General features: G+C 32.6%; 1 protein-coding gene across 3 annotated transcripts in view; it reads left to right on the forward strand.

The window, feature by feature from the left end:
- Positions 1 to 19749, forward strand: part of LOC126859333 (muscarinic acetylcholine receptor gar-2) — a 35813-nt gene extending 16064 nt beyond the window's left edge. For 2 of the 3 annotated variants that reach the window (XM_050610465.1, XM_050610466.1), the window contains exons 3-5: positions 14439 to 14647; positions 14909 to 15103; positions 15928 to 19749. In XM_050610465.1, coding sequence (XP_050466422.1) covers positions 14439 to 14647; positions 14909 to 15103; positions 15928 to 18218 — 2695 coding nt within the window. In that variant the 3' untranslated portion in view covers positions 18219 to 19749. The remainder of the gene's footprint in view (positions 1 to 14438; positions 14648 to 14908; positions 15104 to 15927) is intronic. The other variant, XM_050610467.1, reaches the window with a different exon arrangement.
- The last annotated feature ends 204 nt before the right edge of the window (positions 19750 to 19953 follow it).

The following is a 19953-nucleotide window of genomic DNA, read 5'->3' on the forward strand; positions in this document are numbered from 1 at the left end:
ATATTTTATCGCATCGTACTTTTCCATGTTTACAATGTATTGCTTTTAAATTCTTCTTGCTGACATATACCTGCACTATATAACACTATTCGTTCCATCAATTCTCAACATCCTTGAAAGATTTATGCGCTAGGAAGTTTGGAGCAGACATTGATGTGGCGCAAAACTATACTAATAGAATGACAGTAATTGATATTATTAATTAATTTATTCTGAATATGTTGTATACTATAATCTACAAAAGTTCTATTATTCTCTTTGCGCAATTAATTAATTAAATACGATTAATTTTTTAATCAAAATTTTACACATATTTTTTCAATCAAATTATTTATTAAACTACGGTTTTGTTTCGCGTGTGTGTGTGAATTACATTAAAAAAAATTTATAAAAATTAATCCTCGCATTATGCTGAGTTTAATGTTGGCATTTTATTTGCTTGCGGCATGTGCAAATGTATTGCAAATAAATGTTATTTATGACATAAAAATATAATTGCACTGTTATATTAACGCTGCAGTTTGCAACGACTGAATTGTATGCCATATAAATCTTATTATATTCATGTATTTTACCGTGGATGTAGCTCTTCTATTTAGCGCCAGTAACATACGTATCGCCATTCATCATTCTAATCAAGACACGCAAGATAGCGATAGCGTTTACGTGCATGGTCGTCTGATTAGTTCCGCGAAAATGTACTTGCAACCTGCGGTAGGATAGGGGAGTGAGGTTTGTCGCTGGAAACGCGTTTAGATAAGCGATTCGTCATTTGGCGGAATGGCCCTCTTGAATTCCAAGCAACCTCGCCAAGTTGTCGTTACCTCTGGGGACTGCTCATTATCGAGGGGTAATAACATCACGCGGCGCGTCTTATACAATCAACATTCCCCGTTTGTGTTCCCTGCTTCGCCGGGAATATCAAGGCTAAAGGAAATGAACTTTCATCGGGGACAAAATTGGAGTAAAAAGAATTCTCTCGGGAAACCGTCCTCTTTTCAAGACAAGACTTTCCTTCAACCATTTTTTTTTTTCTTTATTTTCACCTTAATCCAGCCGAATGGCAAAATGTACGATTGCTACAAATTCTCTCTGGGAATGGTTACAGTCATTTTTTCACATGATTTATACGGTAATTCAAATTTATTTAGCGCTTATATCACGAGAAAGCATCACATAATTCTGGAATCAAGTCTCTCCATTCGATGGATCTGTGTCTTCTATAAAAGAAATATGATAGACTTGTTGCTGAATGCATTTTATAAGAAATTATGAAATATGGAATATTATGTGTATTGTTATTACATGACTTGCCTGCATTTTTGAATACGTTTTGCATAATAACATTTTAAGACAGACAACATTGAATATAATAGCCATTTGCATATATCATAATCCATATTTCACACGCAAAATAGAATTATATGATTGAATTTTCATTATGTAGGTATACAGGATGTTCCACTAAAAGTAGCCACTCCTTTTAAATTAACAGAGATATATCAACAACAAATCAGAATTAAATAGTTCAAACTGAATTCTAAGACGATCTACATGAACAGCCATCAAGTATGCTACAAGCCATTATTAGCATTTTTTTATTCTCATATGTGCACTATATATGTATATATGTACACTTGATATACTTATTTTATTTTTACTTTAAAAAAATTTTTAAACGTATACATTTAAAAAAATGAATGAATGACGTTTGAATGATATGAATCAATCAAATATCGAATTCATATCGATTCTGCCCAACTATAAATGAGTGCCCTTGCTTCACATGTTCTTATATGAAATATAGCCGTGTTAGTCTAGTTTATTATATAGAAGTCTGTGACCTTTTCACTTTTCACCCTGCAATATGGCACTTCTGACTTGTTGACAGATTGATATATATCATGTTTGATCAAAATAATCAAAAGTTAGCCATATCACGAGGCGAAAAATAAAAAAGATAAACGTCACTCGCGTTATTTCAAGTTGATAAAGCTCATATAATATATAAAATATTCACATTTTATCATATATTGTTGTACTTGTTTCAAACAGAGTTACAACTTTTTTTATATCAAAATATTTGCATTATTATAAAAAAATTAAATTATGCATACTTCTCCATTCGTAAACACAATTAGTATTTGGAAGCAACCACTATGCTCACAATAAAATTCAGTTTTGATTTAATTTGATGTATCTGTTATGGTGTATTTCTTTTAATTTAATAGATAAAAGAAGATGGTCATTTTTGGTGGAATACCCTGTATATATATTGTTTACACAACATTTTGAAATAGTCCGTAGTCATATATGATAGCGAAGATTTATATGAGTGTTGATGTATATAAAATTCATGTGAATCAATTCGGGCGAAATCGCATCCTTGACCTAGCAGGACCACGGTAGTCTGGGAATGCGACGCGGAATGAAACATGCGGTTTAGTTGGCTGATGGGCTAGCTCGGCTCCAAATACGTTAGGCACGGGCATACGGACGGGAATACTGGTCGTTATTTAACAACAAAAGAAAAAAGCGATGTCGCGCAACGACGCGGAATCACGCGAGCGACGTCGAACGAGCTGTCGGAGCACACGCGATTGAGGTGAAAATTTCGAATATTGCGTGAGTCAACAACGTCGCGACGACAAAAGTCGTCCACTGGAACACATCAATATATGTCACAACATACGTGAAATTTTCACATTTAAAAGGTTGTGTTATATGCTTAAGAAAGGGAAACGTGACGGGTAAAATGAAGTTAATGCACAACACGAAATGATAATGCGCGTAGAAAAAAATATCAAAAATTGATCAAATTTTACTTTAACAATTAAATGATATTTATATAATATTTATAATTTTGCAATAAATATATTTATATTTTATGTATGCATATAAAGCCTTATATAAAAAAGTATATGTCAGTATGAGTTATATTTTTATACGATATTCAGTGACTTGATCATAATAGCGGATTGAAGTCAAAGTTGCGTTTATATCCGTATATATATATAAAAATATATATATTTATATAAAACGAGTATATATTATGAAGTTGTGTGAAACAATGGGTTACATTTCCCGGATATATTGATTTCTATCGTAATCAGTTGAAGCACAGACTGATATTTTGCACCTTTCATAAAGCAAAATCTAATGCAACCAAGAACAATTTTCTTACATTAATATGTACATTTATTAATATTTTTTACATTAATATTCAGCGCTAGTCTGACTGAATGTCGATACACACAATATATACATTTCATTTTAAAATGATAAAACAATCTAAAATAATTTTTCCTTTCTCTATGATCTTTTTTTGTTTTATAATTTTTGAAGTTTTATTGGATAAATGATAAAAGATTCTCAATTAATGAAATAATAATAAATTTCATAAAAATAAAAAAATATAATTTAATTCAAAATAAATATTATCATATTTAAACAGATAAACGATATAATTAAAATACAATATTTTGCTAACATAGTCAACGATACGATAAAATTACGATTAAATAATATGTATATTTAAGTTAATAATAATATCAGTATTTGAGAGCAAATAAAAGAAGCATGAAATTTGCAAACAACCTGTGGGAAAAATTTGGCAAAAATATAAAGAGAGAGATGCTTTTGGAAAACATAATAAATAAAATGCAATCACTGTATTCGATATTCGCATCTTTAGCGCGACGACGTTACATGGTTAAAATGGGAGCAGAGCCATTAAATGGATCGACTGTTGCATCCAATACGAAGCGGTACTATTGTTTCGTTTAACTACGTAAATGACACTTTGTAAAGCACGAATGGTAGCGTTACCGTCTAGCTAGATGATGTATGCGATTAGCACAGCGCTATTATAATGCGACGATCAATTGTCATATTATTTTCTGCTTGCTAAGGAATTCTCGCTATGCTCTGGTTGGATCATTTATCATACATCTATTCTTATTTTAATTCTGTATTCTATATAATTTAAAATCTATAGAAACTCGATATTATAAAATATAATACATAAATATATTCGCAGCATTATTAAAAAAAATTCTCCAAACTTTCTTATTTTACAAAAATTGTTTCCTTTTGTTCTCTCTCCTTTTCCCTCTTTCTCTTACATAAAATCTTCTCGGTGCATTAAATCTTTGTTAAAAAGAAATTTTCTTTTCGCTGTTACTTGTTGACACTTCTACATTAAGATGTACGAGTTTAAGTTTAACTCTATATTGTATAATGATAAAATAAAATTCTTTAGTTTGACTGACTTAACAATACAAACCGCAAAATTGCGTGCATTGCTTTAATTGCTTTATATGATTGTTTTCTCGAATATTTCCACTTGCCGAGTAGTTACGCCAACGTGCTACGAAATTATCTCTGTCGTTCTCCGGTTTTGTGTACCAGAATCGACGCACGATTGCAGCGCACATGCAGAGAAAAAAATAAAATAGACCGAGCAACGGGAACGACGCTGGGGTACATTGTGATGACACACACGGTGAATATTGATTCTCGAATTTTCATTGCTCTCTTGAAGAGAATCGAGAGAAAAATGCATTCTCCACAAGCTGCAGCGGCGCAATTGACTTTTATATCGCGCATATTTTTGCTTTTCCTATAGCCAACGAATATACGACACTTCCAAAATCATGGGACATATTTAATTTATCTACGAACTCGCTTACAATTATGTAGGCGATGTCAATCTCCGGAAAATGTATAAGAGACAGCAATCTTTGCGCATAATGCTTAACGGCTATTTCAGCCGATTATAGAATGACGTTATTCGTTCTCAACTCTTTTTTAAACGATGTATAAATATTTTTCACTCAAGAGATTCGAGAGAAAATTGTTTACTTTTTTCACGAATACACCGAGAGCTCGCCGCGATTCATAAACACTCTGTATCATAATATCATGTGTACGTTATTAGATATGTACAATATATGGTACACATCCGCGAAATGTAATGGGAAATCGATAGCATGTTCGACCTGTGTGAAAAACTGTGTATATGTGTGTTTGTATATATAGAGGTAACCTTTTATAATATTTTTAGAGATAGGGATATATACACACTCGCCAATATATTTAGTCGAGTCTGTTGAGCAAACAATCGTGAAGGACAGGGATTTTATCTTAATATCAAGAAAACGATTAATTATGCATATAAATTTTATGAATAATTTTCACTATGATGACTTGAGATGACTTGCAAATTTTTATATCTATGACGCATTAGGAGTATATATAAGTGGAATGAGTATCTTTATAGATTCCATATTAAAATAATAAATATAATAAAGTATTCAAAAAAAAATATCAAGTTTGACATAAGTATTAATAGATTCATTCTCTCGTTATCATCGCTAATATGTAGCAAATCAAACAAGTTTGCCGGACAAAGAATGTGTTACATTCTACTCATTTCTCATTAACTTAATTAGCTAGTATTCCCATTCTTTTCTCTTATTTATCGCTTGAGTATCACATTTCTTACAAAATTAAATCTAGGCGTGGTTTGTACGATTAATTAACGTGGAGTAATTTATAATTTCATATTTTGTATAGGTATCTATGACAAATATTATATAAAAATATATGCGTGCATTCAAAATTAAGTATATTTAGTTTTTTAATTATTTTTAAAATTAATAAGAGATGAAGATTATCAGCAGATGCATAGCAAAAGAACAATCATGTTTAATTACTATAACTATATGAAACAATGAAAGTATACACGTTTTAAGATTCGGTATTTCTGATTAAATTTGAAGAATGCCAGTTAAAGGAACGTCTCTTTTATCGACATGAAGTTTAAATATAACTTGAACTATATATACTATAATGTGAATACGATAAATATTTTGCGATTATTTTGCGCACAAAGCCAAATCTGTCTCTCATCAATCTTATCAATCATACTGAAAAACGAAAAATGTCGAATGCACATTCAGCGGTTTGTCATTTGATTTTTTTCACTTCAGGCTGACCATTTCTCCTTTCAATATATTCTGAAAATGTACATCGCGTCAATAATGATGTATTAATTCGCCTATAAGTTATTTACATTTCTACAGATCTCATCAAAATAGAAGTATATTTCTTTCTTTTAACAAATTGCGTTGAAAAATCACATAACAAGTTATTAGGATTTTATCTAAAAGGAAAAATTTTCTGTTATCAGAAAATTTTAAAATAATAGATACATAATAAAAGATTGAAGATTAATGATATAAAATAAATCTTAAAGTAGCCATTATATTTTTTAGCATGCTAAGTAATTTCTTAAAAAATAATTTTTGATGTTATCATTATGTATTTTTCAAATACATACTTCTTTTTTATTTTTGTACTAAAAGTAAATTTAATATAAAATATTTAATATAAATTTAATATAAAATGCGATAGGAGTGTGTAAAATTGTCATCAATGCTATTTAGTATATTTTTATGTGTATAATTTTTACTTTTTAAAGTTTTGGCTATGTGTATTTCTATCTTTGTGTAATACAGAATAAACTATCTAATGGGATAGTTTGTCACATAAGATATTTTCTTTACAACTTCGCAGTTTTTTTGCTTTTAAATATTTTACATATTAATATATAATTATTTTTTCTATATTTATCATTTTAAGAATTTTATACAAAATTTTAAAATAAAAAGAAATATGTATTTGGCAGATGAAGTAACTTAAGGTATAGAACAATTTGTATATAATCTGATCTCAAGGATGATTTGAAAATTCTGATAACACGTACTAACGGTGACGTACAGTCGAATGCACCTGCAATTTCCAATTGAAAGGACGAGACTAGGTTGGGTGACGTGTAATTGGTGGAAATTGATATACGTTCCCTTGTTCATCACGTTGGACTCCCGCATGTGTAGTTTCGCGACACGGAACACTTCATCTTGGCGATGTCATTGTTATATCGCTTGCGAGGAAAATCATTATATTGGTCAATTGTGCTTTGTAAATTGCAATAAGAATATAGAAGGTGAGTCTAAAGGATTAGTTCTTTATACTCGCGAGCAGTTTTGTAATTTTTTATAAAAAAGAAAGAGAGAAATACCCATAGAATATAAATGTTCTTAAAGTAACAAACAATAAAAGCTGGTTATGTAATCAACATAAATAGTTCACGTCGTAAGCTTTCATCAAGTGTAAACAAAATGCAATATTTAATTTAATTTATAATTAAAATAAACACGTAACAATTACATTATATTGTTACTACATGCATAACATATAACACACACATTCATTCATTTTTATTAAAAAAATATTTTTATAGTCGACACGCATTTATGATTCTTATATAAAAGATAATTGCGACACAATAAAAATAGTTTTCATATATTTTAACATATCTCTTTACAAGACTGATTTTTTATTTTCATCTACACCCGCATATATGTGTTAGCTTTTATGTCGTTATATCGCAATCAAAGAGAACAAAAGTATGATTAATATATCCGTGCAGCGATCATATCGAAATTCATGAGATGTAGGTCCAGATATACCTCTCGTTCAATCTAGATACACTGTTTTCGAAAACTAGTCCAAGGCCATGCCTGCTTAAATCTACGGCCTTTCTGATGTCTTTTACTGATCCAACGCTCGTTCTCTACAGTTTTAGACCGCCGCCGTGACATTTTATAGGCCCCGGTAGTTCATAATACTTGCCTATTAAAGTTCTTATCAGAATCCTATTATGTAGATAATAGCGTCCGTTGTTTATCTAGCCAGTATAAGGTGATATTTATCGAGAAAGCAGCCGATTATGAAATATCAGCGTTTCCGAAGATGAATGCGCCTCTTTGAAAATCAGCATTATATTTTATCTTTTCATATAATTATTATTAATGATAAAGTGGAATTTTTAGCAAGTTAAAATCAAAGTATCAAAATGAATATTGTATTACATATAGTATATACGATATAAATAATATTATGATTATTGAAAAATTTTGATCTACTCACAATCTCTTTGTGCAGATAATAAAGTATGACAATCTTGCCATATCGTCATACTTATGCAACGTTATCATGTGTACGAAGCCACAGAGAGATTGTGAGTAGACAAAATTTTTCAACAATCGTAATATTATTTATATCATGTATATGATATTTGTAATACAATATTCATTTTGATACTTTGATTTTTACCTGCTGGAATTCCACTGCCATGTCGTCATCATCGCCGTAGGGATCGCGATTTGCTTTCGAACACCGTTGGGTCGGGTTATGCGGTGGTTTCAGTGTCACGCCGAGGGCGATCGCGTACGTCAGCGAGAGTTATTAAATAGGTTCGTTCAATTCCCCCCGGGCGATAGAGATTCCCTCTTCTCAGTCTGCTACATCATCGCAGCAACGCTATCATCCCTCGGCGCGCCGTAACATATTCCGTTGATATTTATGGAGTCGCGTTTGCCCTCCGCCCTAAAGTGTAAATCCGATTTGATCACTACCCCGTGTTAAGTTCCCGCAAGCCCTTGACGATAATCACGTAGCAACACGAGGTGTAAAGTGTGTTTTTTATTTTGTATTAAATACTTTGAGATGCCACGAGGGGCAGCAGAATCGTCGCGTAAAAACACATTACAAGCAAATGTTCTGGCGAAAAAATGAGATGTATAAATGGCGTTTACTAAGGTTTTATTTTTTTTAAATAAAAAAAAAAAAAAAAATTTAGAAGAGAAGTTTATTCTACGTAAAATCTCAATGTAAGCCCTTATAATTGGATTTTGATTTTTTACTATCTCGTAATGCATTGTACTAAATTATTGCAAACTTTTGTAGACGATGTCTTTGCAAAGTTAGAAAATATCTGGCGACTCGTAAAGATCTGTTCCTCTTTACCGCTGCAAAGTGTAATTTTGGGGAAAACCCGTGCCCGAGTTCCGCTACTTTAATCTGCGAACTTATATGCTGTATCGTCTCTTACTACAAAATACTGAGAAAAGAGCAAACAAGGACAAAACAGAAATATAAAGTTTATTTATTCGAGAAAGAGTAGTATAATATAATATTATCTTTGTTTTTGCGGAGAATTATATCATACATAAAATATTTTTTAAAAATTATTAGTATAAAAGTATATATATATATATATATATATATATATATATATATATATATATATTTATATTATAATATAAATATATCTAATTAATTTGATAAACTGAAAATATTATGACAATCTAAATATTAATATGTTATTTTTATTCTATAAAATTATTTTAAAAATATTCGATATTTGATTTATAAAGTTTAAATTATTCAAGATTAGATACCGGATGTTATTGTGTAATAAAAATAATGAAAATTACTATTATGTTTACATAAAAGATTAAAAAGAGAAGGAGAAAGAATAAAATTTTAATTTTTTTATAATTTATTTCACATCTTTTATGATTTATTTCACAAATTTTTACTTCTATAAATATACAATTTTCATTTTTTTGTATTTTTAGATTTTTTATAGTATTTTCTAAAATATATAATAATATAAATAGCAATTAAAAAAATATTTATTATTAAAAAAATCTTTTATGTAAAGATCTTTAAAAATAAAAAAAGAGAATTATTTTTCTGAGAGGAAAAGATAAAAATGTACTACAACAAAGCAGCATCTTTTTTCGGATGCATTTTATGGTTTTTTTTTTATATCAAACAAAAGATAACTCTTGATTCACGTCAACACGTGTTTGCTTTCTTCGAAAATCGATTTTGAGCTGCTTCGGCTTTGTACAGGATATACAGGAGAATTTGAAGGAAACCATGTCACTTGAAGATGCATCGTTGAGAAGGAACGATGCTAGCTGCCCCAATATCAGCCTGCAGCTATGGGTTACGTATTTCGTGTCTGGCAAGGAAAGTGGGAGCCTTTTGAAATATTCCATCTGGTAACTGGGCTAGAAAATAAAAGTAAGATCTCCCCGAAGGGGATTGCGAATGTACTGCAAAGAAAGGATATAAGCGTGACATTACAAATCGGAATGCTCTCGTCGATCCTGAGAATAAAATATCAGTAATCAATCAGAAATCATGTTAGTGAGAGCAATGCAATAATTTTATTAAATAAAATAAATAATAACATTTAGCAAAATTATTGTTTACCCAAAAAGATTATACACAATATACTTATACAATATACAAAGATATATATATATATATATATATATATATATATATATATATATATATATATGTGAAATTTTTTTATCATGCAGAGGGATTTTTTAACCAATTTGATTTTTAATCTTATATTTAAAGTTAATAAAAATCTCTTTTATTAAAATCATTATCTTATTTATATTAATTTTGTAAGTTATAAATTGTCTGTATGTACGTGTAATATTTTTTGTTGCAGTAAAGTTTCATTAAAAATTAGCAGAGTAATAAATAATTCGTTATATTTGTCCGTATATATATATATATATATATATATATATATATATATATATATATATATATATATATTTTTTCTTAAATCTCAAATTAGCTTAGCACAGAGAACTTTTCATCAATCATATATTTTGATTTAGTCCGATTTGACGAGCAACGAGTCTAGTTCAGTCTCATCGTTCATTGAACCGAGGTTCTTGCTCGCCGGTATTTACAACGCGCTGGAACGATGCCGACCGGATACTTGTTGCCGTCGTTTGCCGTCATTCCATATTTCTGCTTCGCCATATTCTTCCTCGCAATTTTTCCCCGCTTACTACAACGCGGTCCAACTTTTTATTCACTCCTCTCTTTCAGCCGCCCTCTCAGCCTTTCTCTCTTCAACGGCCCTTCCATCCGTCCGTATGATCATGCCATTCCACGGCGATGATCCTCTGCTCACCAGGGCTTATATAGCTTCCACCCCTTTTGCCACCCTCTCTACGGTACGTATACATCGACGAAATGCGCTCGCGCACACCTTAAAAGGAACGTGCACACAACACGTTCTGCCACTAAGCGTTATTGCGCCACGGTGTTAACGAATGTCCACGCGATTCGATACACCGATTCCTTGTCCATTCGACTGGCAAGATATTGGCGTGTAGTTGGTACCTACGGGCTGACAAGTCGCGCTCAACGAATGGCAGGATTATATGAATAAAAAGAAATAAATGTTTTTTTTTCGTTTTTAAGCTTTTTAAATATAAATAATTTTTTTAATATGCTTATTTGTATGCTCGAAATTAAACCCTTTGTTTTTGTAAATAAGATATTATGAGAGAAAGAAATAAAGTGTATATATTTAATTAAAAGAATAAACTTTTACAAATTTTTGGAATTTTGGAAGAACTTTCAGATTATTCAAATCCATAAAAATTGTTCTATCGTTTTGTAAACATTGAAATGTGGAAATTCTTTAATTTCTTTAATATAAAACAATTGAATTTTTATCGATACAGATTTTATATTTGCTGCTTGTACTATTTTTCTTTTTTTTTTTTATAAAGATTTTAATCTATAATAAATTTCAGATAAATTTCAAAATTTACATGTTTATTTCTCAAGGATCACTTATTGGAAATACATTACACATGAATAAGAAATTTTTAAAATAATATCAGATATATATTGTCTGTTTGACATAGATATTTTTAGCATTAATAAAGTGGAGCTTTATGCATGGAACTTCAGAAGGGATATTTTTCTGACGAGAGCTGGTTGCTCTCGGTATATCTTATGATACACTTGCGTGTATCTCATCTTGATGCTCAACATAACGCCCTTTGCCTTTTTCTTACTGCTTCTTTTCTCTTCTGTGATAAAAAGACTTTCTAAAAAGACTTAAAATGTTGGTACTTTGTGCTTACGCAAATAGTAGGAAGTAGCTGTTGTAGTTTGCGTCATTTTATAATAGATCGAGTTAGATTGTGTAGTTAGAAAAGGATGCCAATATCGTAAATATTAAGTTACAAGTTTTTTTCATTATGTCATCCAATTCAAATTAGATTGTAATCTTATCTTATAAAAAAATAAGAACATTTTTAATTAAAATTGTTAAATAATTAAAGGAGCGTATTATTTTTTGTAAAGTAAGAAATTTAATTAATTGTTCATCTGTCACGTACTGCGCATTACTATATAAATATGAATAAAAATAATAATTTCTTTTTATATAACAAAAGTTATATATAAAACAAACATTATATAAATTTTTAAATATATCAAAAATTAGAATTATTAATTATTAATTAAAGACTAATTTTTGAAAATTAATTAAACAAATAAATAAAATTAATGTTTTTAATAAATCTGTTTTTTATATATGCAATTATTCCATACAATGATCAAGAAAAAATATTTGTTATGATAGCGAACTTTTATTTTTAAATATGTCACTTCCTGTTATTTTAATATTGCTAGTTTTGATTCTTTTCAAATAAATAAAACGACTGAACTTTGAGATAATTACAGATGATCGAACTTTTTTATGAACGTTTTCACAATAGTTTCGTAAAATATAAGTACAGCAATAACGAGGACAAGTATTTACGAATGATTTCACGGTACGTCTATACAAGAAGAATGCTCATGAATAACGAGGACAAGTATTTACTCTGGGGAACATTGAAACAAAGAATCCCATTACCCATTCTTTATTCTCGCGGTTTTCTTAGATACTTTGCGCTGGGGATTTGCCACGTCGCAATAACGTTGATGTAGGATTCATCAATTTGTAAAATTTGCTGGAGATGAAGTTAATGTACAATGGGAATAGAGAGCCGTTCTCTTACAAATTTCAGCATAGAATTAAAAATATTTAGACTTGGATAGAATTGAAAAATTGCACAATATGTACAGAAAAAATTAATGAAGCAAATATTTAGGTTATACAAAAGTGACGAAACATAATTTTAATTTATTTATTAAATATTTTAGCTTTAAAAATTCGTATACAATAAACTCGTATAAAATTCAATTTTGTAAATATTTTGCAGTTTTTTTTTTGGAAAACTGGATCTTTATTATCGAAATAGTATTATTATACGCAAATTAAATGCCAACAATGTTAAATAAAAATAAATTATACATAAATGTTAAATAATAATTACCTTGTTTCGTGTATTAAAGTCGTATTGATTAAATATTTATATGCTTGCTACACGCTTTTTTTTGTGTTGTTGCACACATATTTTCCTTAATTATTTTATATTTTTAAATCGAAAAATTTGTAATATCTATATATGTCATACATATATAAACTATGTACATTAAGAATTCACGAAGCAATTAATTATATTAAAATATTAAATAAAATTGACAAAAAAGCGAAAAATATGATAAAATGATAAAATTATAGATATGAAAATATATCTAAAAAATGTGGTAATAATAGTTATTCTCTTTAACAAACAATTGAAACAATTTTAACGTGAATAAGTTTCTCTCTATTTCTTTGATCTGCAAAAGAATAAATTCAATAAATAGAATAACAGAATAGATAAAGAGAAAATGACATAAAATTTAATGTATTTTAAAAATAAGAAAATAAAAATGTATAAAGAAGCTTTTATATTGTTTGTCAATAAAGATAACTATTTTTTAAGGATTTAATTTATCAAAAAATGCGCGTGTGAGTGAATGATTAAAAGACAGCGTATATATGCTTTGAAGTGGTGAGATATCGATGAATAGTTTGATGGCTCTGATTCAAAGCAAATCTTTGTTACAAATTAGGAAAAAGGAGACTCTCACGCGCAATTTCAGACTATGTAAGGTTCGGATCGACTGCTTGAATGATTTAAAAACAGGCTCGCCCTCTTTAAGGCATACCCTGTCGCTTTTTGCCTACCGGCGATGAGACTTGCGCGGGGGTTGAATGTGGTTCCATTCATGCTTATTTCAAGCTCATTGTGTGCCCGGTGTATTCAGCCTTTGACTCGCTTCTCGTGTTACCGCTGCAACGACGCTTCGGAGAGTATAGGGCCGTATATGTCTCGCTGTGTAGAGAATCAGGAAATGCCGGTGTCACATTTTCTTCGACGGTAACAACAAACATGCAGACGCGACGAAGGAATAGGAACATTGCGATTCATCGAACTATCGAACTTCTCTTTATGCGTAAAACGTGTGAATTTACACGTGTGAATAGAAATAGCTATCGAGCATAAATGGATTTATTCTACACTTTCCCCTCGATCTGTAATTAAATACTTTATTTCGACGTATATCGCCAGTTCAAATTTAATCTTGCTATTACAGTGAATTATACAGGAAAATTTAAACTATATATTTCACACGAGTGTTATTTATTTTTATAAAAGCTGCGATATTTGTTTGATTCAATGACAATAACTGACGAAACAATTTTATTATTGGATTTTTTGTTGAATTTTCTACGTCACCAATAATACATTCAACATTCTATTTTTCATATATCGCAATTATTGATAAAAATTTATTGTTTATATTATCAGGAAATTGAAGAGACAACGAGAGCGTCTATGTCGGTTCGTGTACAACCAGATTTTGACAGCAGAATGTACCCAGTTAAATAGAACATGGCCTGACCCGGATGACCCGCGCTGGAACAGCGGTGAATACGCGGAACTTCTGCCCGACTGGTTCCCGACAAACGCGACGAATGCCTCGGCTTTTGGAAATGCAACGACTTCGTCGACGTTGGGTAATGTAATTGAGATTAAGTTACATCATGCAACTTGCGCAGGGTGTATCATAAACTATATGTAGAAAAGATTTATAAACAAAACACTTTCTTTTATGGAAACGCATGACCATTTTTCCAGATATGTTAAATTTTTAAGTAAATGTCAATATTATTATGTATTAATATATTAATACTATTATAATAATATTATTTTATCACATAAATATATCATATGTGACACGTGTTGGTCTTTGATAAAGCTTTACATCTATCAAACAGATATAACTCTGACGCCCGTTTTGCCACCATTCACGCTCTGGCAGACGGTCCTGATTGCTATATGTCTGGCAATATGTATACTGCTAACTATTGGCGGCAATATTCTCGTTCTTCTGGCATTCATCGTAGACAGAGCCATCAGACAACCAAGTAATTATTTCATCGCGTCATTAGCTGCCACTGATATGCTTATCGGTAAGTTCTACGGTACTTCCGTATTTCATTTTCTTTACCCCTTAAAGTAAACATTACGCCATTTTATAAAAGCGATATCGTAATCTCTGACTCTATCAGTGTCTGAGCTTGAATATATCCTGAGATATATAGATCTGAATCACAAGCACAGCCTATATATATCACGAGCAAATATTGTCATAAATATCTGGAAAAAAGTACCATAAAAATATATCTGCATTATTTTTATAAAATAAATAAAATGTTTTTGCAAATTTATACTTATATAAACAAATGTAAAGTTTTTAAAAATATTATTTAATAATTTTATAATGTTTGCAATAATTCAGGTGATTTCCTAAAGGTTGCGTCAAATTTAGTATCATTAATAAATGTGATAAGTTGGTATGATAAGATCTAGTATAATTTCTTTTATACACATCTTATGTGACTTTTACGAAATAAAACTTTTATAAATGTTATGTTGCAGCATCGCTTATTATGAAAGATAATTTACGTTTCTACAAATATATATTTTTATATTGAAATTTTTTCTGATTTCGTTCATTCCAGTTACGATAACTAAACATTTACATGTGGATAGATTCGCTATGTTAATTTGTGTTCTTTGATATTGAATACGATGTTCTGGCATCACGATCGTTTGACAGAATTTCTAATGCAAATTCGCCAATCATGAGCGGAAGCTCGTATATTCATCACGATGAGAATCATAGAGATGTAATTTCGTTATCGCGAGACCTCTGCCGATGCAGAATACGCGCAATCAGATATACGCAGCAACAGAAACTAATTATATAGGTAACGACGTAATTGTTGTACAGGCACCGTGTCGATGCCATTCTACACAGTCTACGTGCTAATGGGATATTGGAATCTAGGACCTCTTCTCTGCGATCTATGGCTGTCAGTGGATTATACGGTATGTCTGGTGTCTCAGTACACCGTTCTGCTAATCACAATCGATCGATTCTGCTCGGTAAAGATAGCTGCGCAGTATCGCAGCTGGCGGACGAAGCAGCGCGTAATCTGGATGGTAACCATCACCTGGATCATACCGGCGCTACTATTTTTCATCAGCATTTTCGGCTGGGAGCATTTCATCGGTTACAGAGATTTAAATCCGGGCCAATGTGCCGTACAGTTCCTCAAAGATCCGGTGTTCAACACCGCCCTGATAATCGGATATTATTGGACAACATTGATCGTCTTGTTCATTCTTTATGGCGGCATATACAAGACTGCTTACGACATGCAGAAGAAGAGCGAGGCTAAGCAGCGCAAGATGCAGTCGATGGTGGCCCTAAGTGCCGGCGCAATGTCCGGTATGGCTGGTCGTGCAGCTGGTATAGGTATTTCCAAGACTCAGAGCACTTTGTTGAGCCAAGATAAGCCGAAGATCGGTGTCACATCGGTGGATGATGGTACCGCTGGTACGGACGCGACGGCTACGCAGAAAACGGTAACGAAGTCTGCCGACGCCGTCGGGTGCGCGCCGGATGCCGCAAATAAGAATGTTACCGCGAACATTACGGTAATGGAAACTGAAAAATCCGAACGCTCCAGCAGCCCCGCGTTTGACTCTGATGAGGAGAGCACCGTTGGCACCGGTCAGCAGCTCAACACCATCAGAAAACGATCCTCGTTAGCGGGCTTGGTAGCCCAATCCGGGGCTCTTCAGGTTTTCACCGCCAACGGACGCTTGAACGGCATTGTGCCAGTCAAGGTCAAACTGAGTGTGCCAACGGCGAAGAGATTGTTGCCGATGAGTCCTACGCGCGACGTGGCGACGCAGAAAGCTCAAACACTGCCCAAGATACAGGAGCTGAATCTCCTGGACACCGACAATCCCGTCGAGCCCGACAAATCCAGCAGTCGTACGCTGACACCAGAACAATCCTTAAAATCGAACGATGCCGATGGCCATCAACAATCGATTCCCTCGGTCGAGGCAACGCCACCCGCTCAACTTAAACGTGCGTCAATCAATAGCGTTCAACAGAACATCATACCGCCGCCTACACAATTCCAGAGCAGCCCGCCCGTGTCGGACAGCCCGACGACGTCCTCGTCAACCGACAGGCCCAAATCGTTGATCGTACGTTCCCACGGTCAAGGCACATACGATATCCTCACCGGTCTTGACGGCAGTGATCTGCGATACATGGACGAGAGTTCCATTATTTTGCCCAGTCCTTCTTACGAGAGTCCACCGTCTTCCTTCTCTTGCAGTTTGGCGAACCCGCTGTCGACGGCACCTCCGTCACCCATCCTGGGTAGCGCCATGGCAGCAGGCGCGAGCACTAGTTTATTGCAAACTGCTCTTATCAGAGCAACGGCGCAGCAAACTGGTACTAGTCAACTAGTGCAGATCGCGCAGAGTAAACAGCATCATCAACCAACAATGTCAAACGCATCAAGTCAAACGCATCCGCCGCGCGTGTTCATCACACATCAAACCAACGTCGCGTCGCAGACGTCGCCCACTGTTAGCAAGGTACACACGGAAGTTTCTGTCAACGTTGACAAGACGAAGCGTCAACCCGTTACAACGGTCGTCACAACGGCCATGCCTGTGCCGCTGGATTCGTCCAACAGCCCGACGGATCGATTCTCGGATCAGCCTACCAAAGTGAGTAGTAATCCACCACAAAATTCGTCGTCCAGCAGCATAATGCCGACGGCCTCGGTTACAAACAGTCAGGAAACGAAGACTCAGTCCAAGAAAAAGGAAACCACGTCAGACGTGGAGCGAAACGGCTCCAGACGAGATTTCGTCAAGTCCATCGGGAAACGTTTGAAGGCTAAAACGCAGAAGAAGAATCTCACAATAGGTCGGCAGAAATCACGAACGGAAAATAGGGCGCGCAAGGCTTTTCGTACAATATCCTTCATTTTAGGCGCGTTCGTCGCTTGCTGGACCCCTTATCACGTATTAGCTCTGGTGGAGGGATTCTGTGCAAATCCACCGTGCACGAACGAGCATCTCTTCATGTTTTCATATTTTCTGTGCTATGCCAATAGTCCTATGAATCCATTCTGCTATGCCTTGGCGAATCAGCAGTTCAAGAAAACCTTCACCAGGATATTGAAAGGTGATCTGCACATGACGTAAGGCACCGCGAATCGTTCGAGAATACTCTCGTCTCGATAATAGCAGCTAATTGTAGGCAACACGGACGTTTTTTGCTGAGAAGATGGCCTTCCATACTTGATACTGAATTATACTCACACATTTGTAAAACTGTGTTGAACTTCGGACAATAATAAAATGAAAATAATATGTTAAGACTCGCCGACAAAGTCGGATGTTACCCGCCTTTTGTACATAATGTATCGTTAGCGCGCACGAGCTGATCAAAAATCACATTCGTATGTATTGTATATATGCTATGTATACATGTGTGAATATATTTGTTAATGTGTGTAATCTGTAATGTGCTGAGTATGTGCGCGTAGGCGTACATGTGCAAGTAGTTTATTAAGCAAACTTATATGTGTTATATTACGATAATAAACACGCTACTGAATCGAATGCATTCCTAATACTTGCAATTCAAACGGAATAATGATTCGTATGCTAATACCGTATAAAGAGAGCTTGCAAATTTTAACGCTACGTAGAACGCACGTTACGTAATTAAAATAATATAATAATAAAGTTAATAGTAAGTTATAATTGAACGAAAATATCGTTTATCACGAAAGACGAAGAGTGATGATATTAAGTATATAAAAGATATTACCCGATTATATATATTATAAAAATTATTTCATCATTTTAAATAGATAACCATTATGCAGTAATCGCAGAACATTATTGCGCTATGGTATATATTAATCTTTGTCTCAAATATTTCAGCATTATTTAGCATGTTATACTTTTTCTTTTCCAAACAATGAATCAGCTCGAGGCAGCTCATTTCGTACAGACAATTGACGATTTTCTTATGGCTCTCGATCCTAGATCGGAATATACACTGCCTTGAGATGGCCTAATGCGCAGGCCTTTTCTCTTCGAATTTTGTGACACTTGGTACTGTTTATACAAACGAGCTCCCATCGATGTCTGATTAATATTTTGTGGCATGCAACCTTACATCTATTATGACATAAAAAATAAAAAAAAATTTGTCTTAATGAATAATCAAAATTATTGGATTATTTATCAGCTAATATGTTAGCCAATTACATATTTCCGTCTGAATAATTAACATGCTTTATTATTTTATAAGCTATTTGTATTATTATTATATAATTATTATAAAATTATATTTTAATTATGAAATTTGTTATGCAAGTATAAACATTTGGTAGAAATTAGGCGGGATAAATTACTAGCTCTGATTATAGCTTGCGGCATTATGAGCTTTTCTTCAATATTGTTTATTTTTAAAAACAATGTTTAATCTTTTTTATTCCAAGCGCATGTATTTCGCGATTATTGCAAATTGTTAAAAGATGGAACTCGACAAATTGTAGCAATTAATTCATATCCATATACCTCGTCATATCTTAATAATATTCGCACAAAGAGATTACCTTTTCACATCATCTTTATATTCATCTTTATATTTATAATGCGAATGAATCAAATTCAATCACATGCAAAACTTCAGAAAATCAAAATTATAACTCTTGTTAATTAGTAGAAATGAGATATAAAAATATATTGTATATATATATAATTATATCTATTAAAAATATGTGCTTGTAATGGTATCAAAGTGATAAGCAGTTGTTAAATTAGTCTAAATTTTACACATTGTGTCAGATTACAAAATTAATTAACAGTTGCAAAAGTAAATGGATAAAATTCATTCACATTTTTACATTTATATTACATTAGA

Source organism: Cataglyphis hispanica, chromosome 3 (genome assembly GCF_021464435.1).
Source record: "Cataglyphis hispanica isolate Lineage 1 chromosome 3, ULB_Chis1_1.0, whole genome shotgun sequence".
Taxonomy (NCBI): domain Eukaryota; kingdom Metazoa; phylum Arthropoda; class Insecta; order Hymenoptera; family Formicidae; genus Cataglyphis; species Cataglyphis hispanica.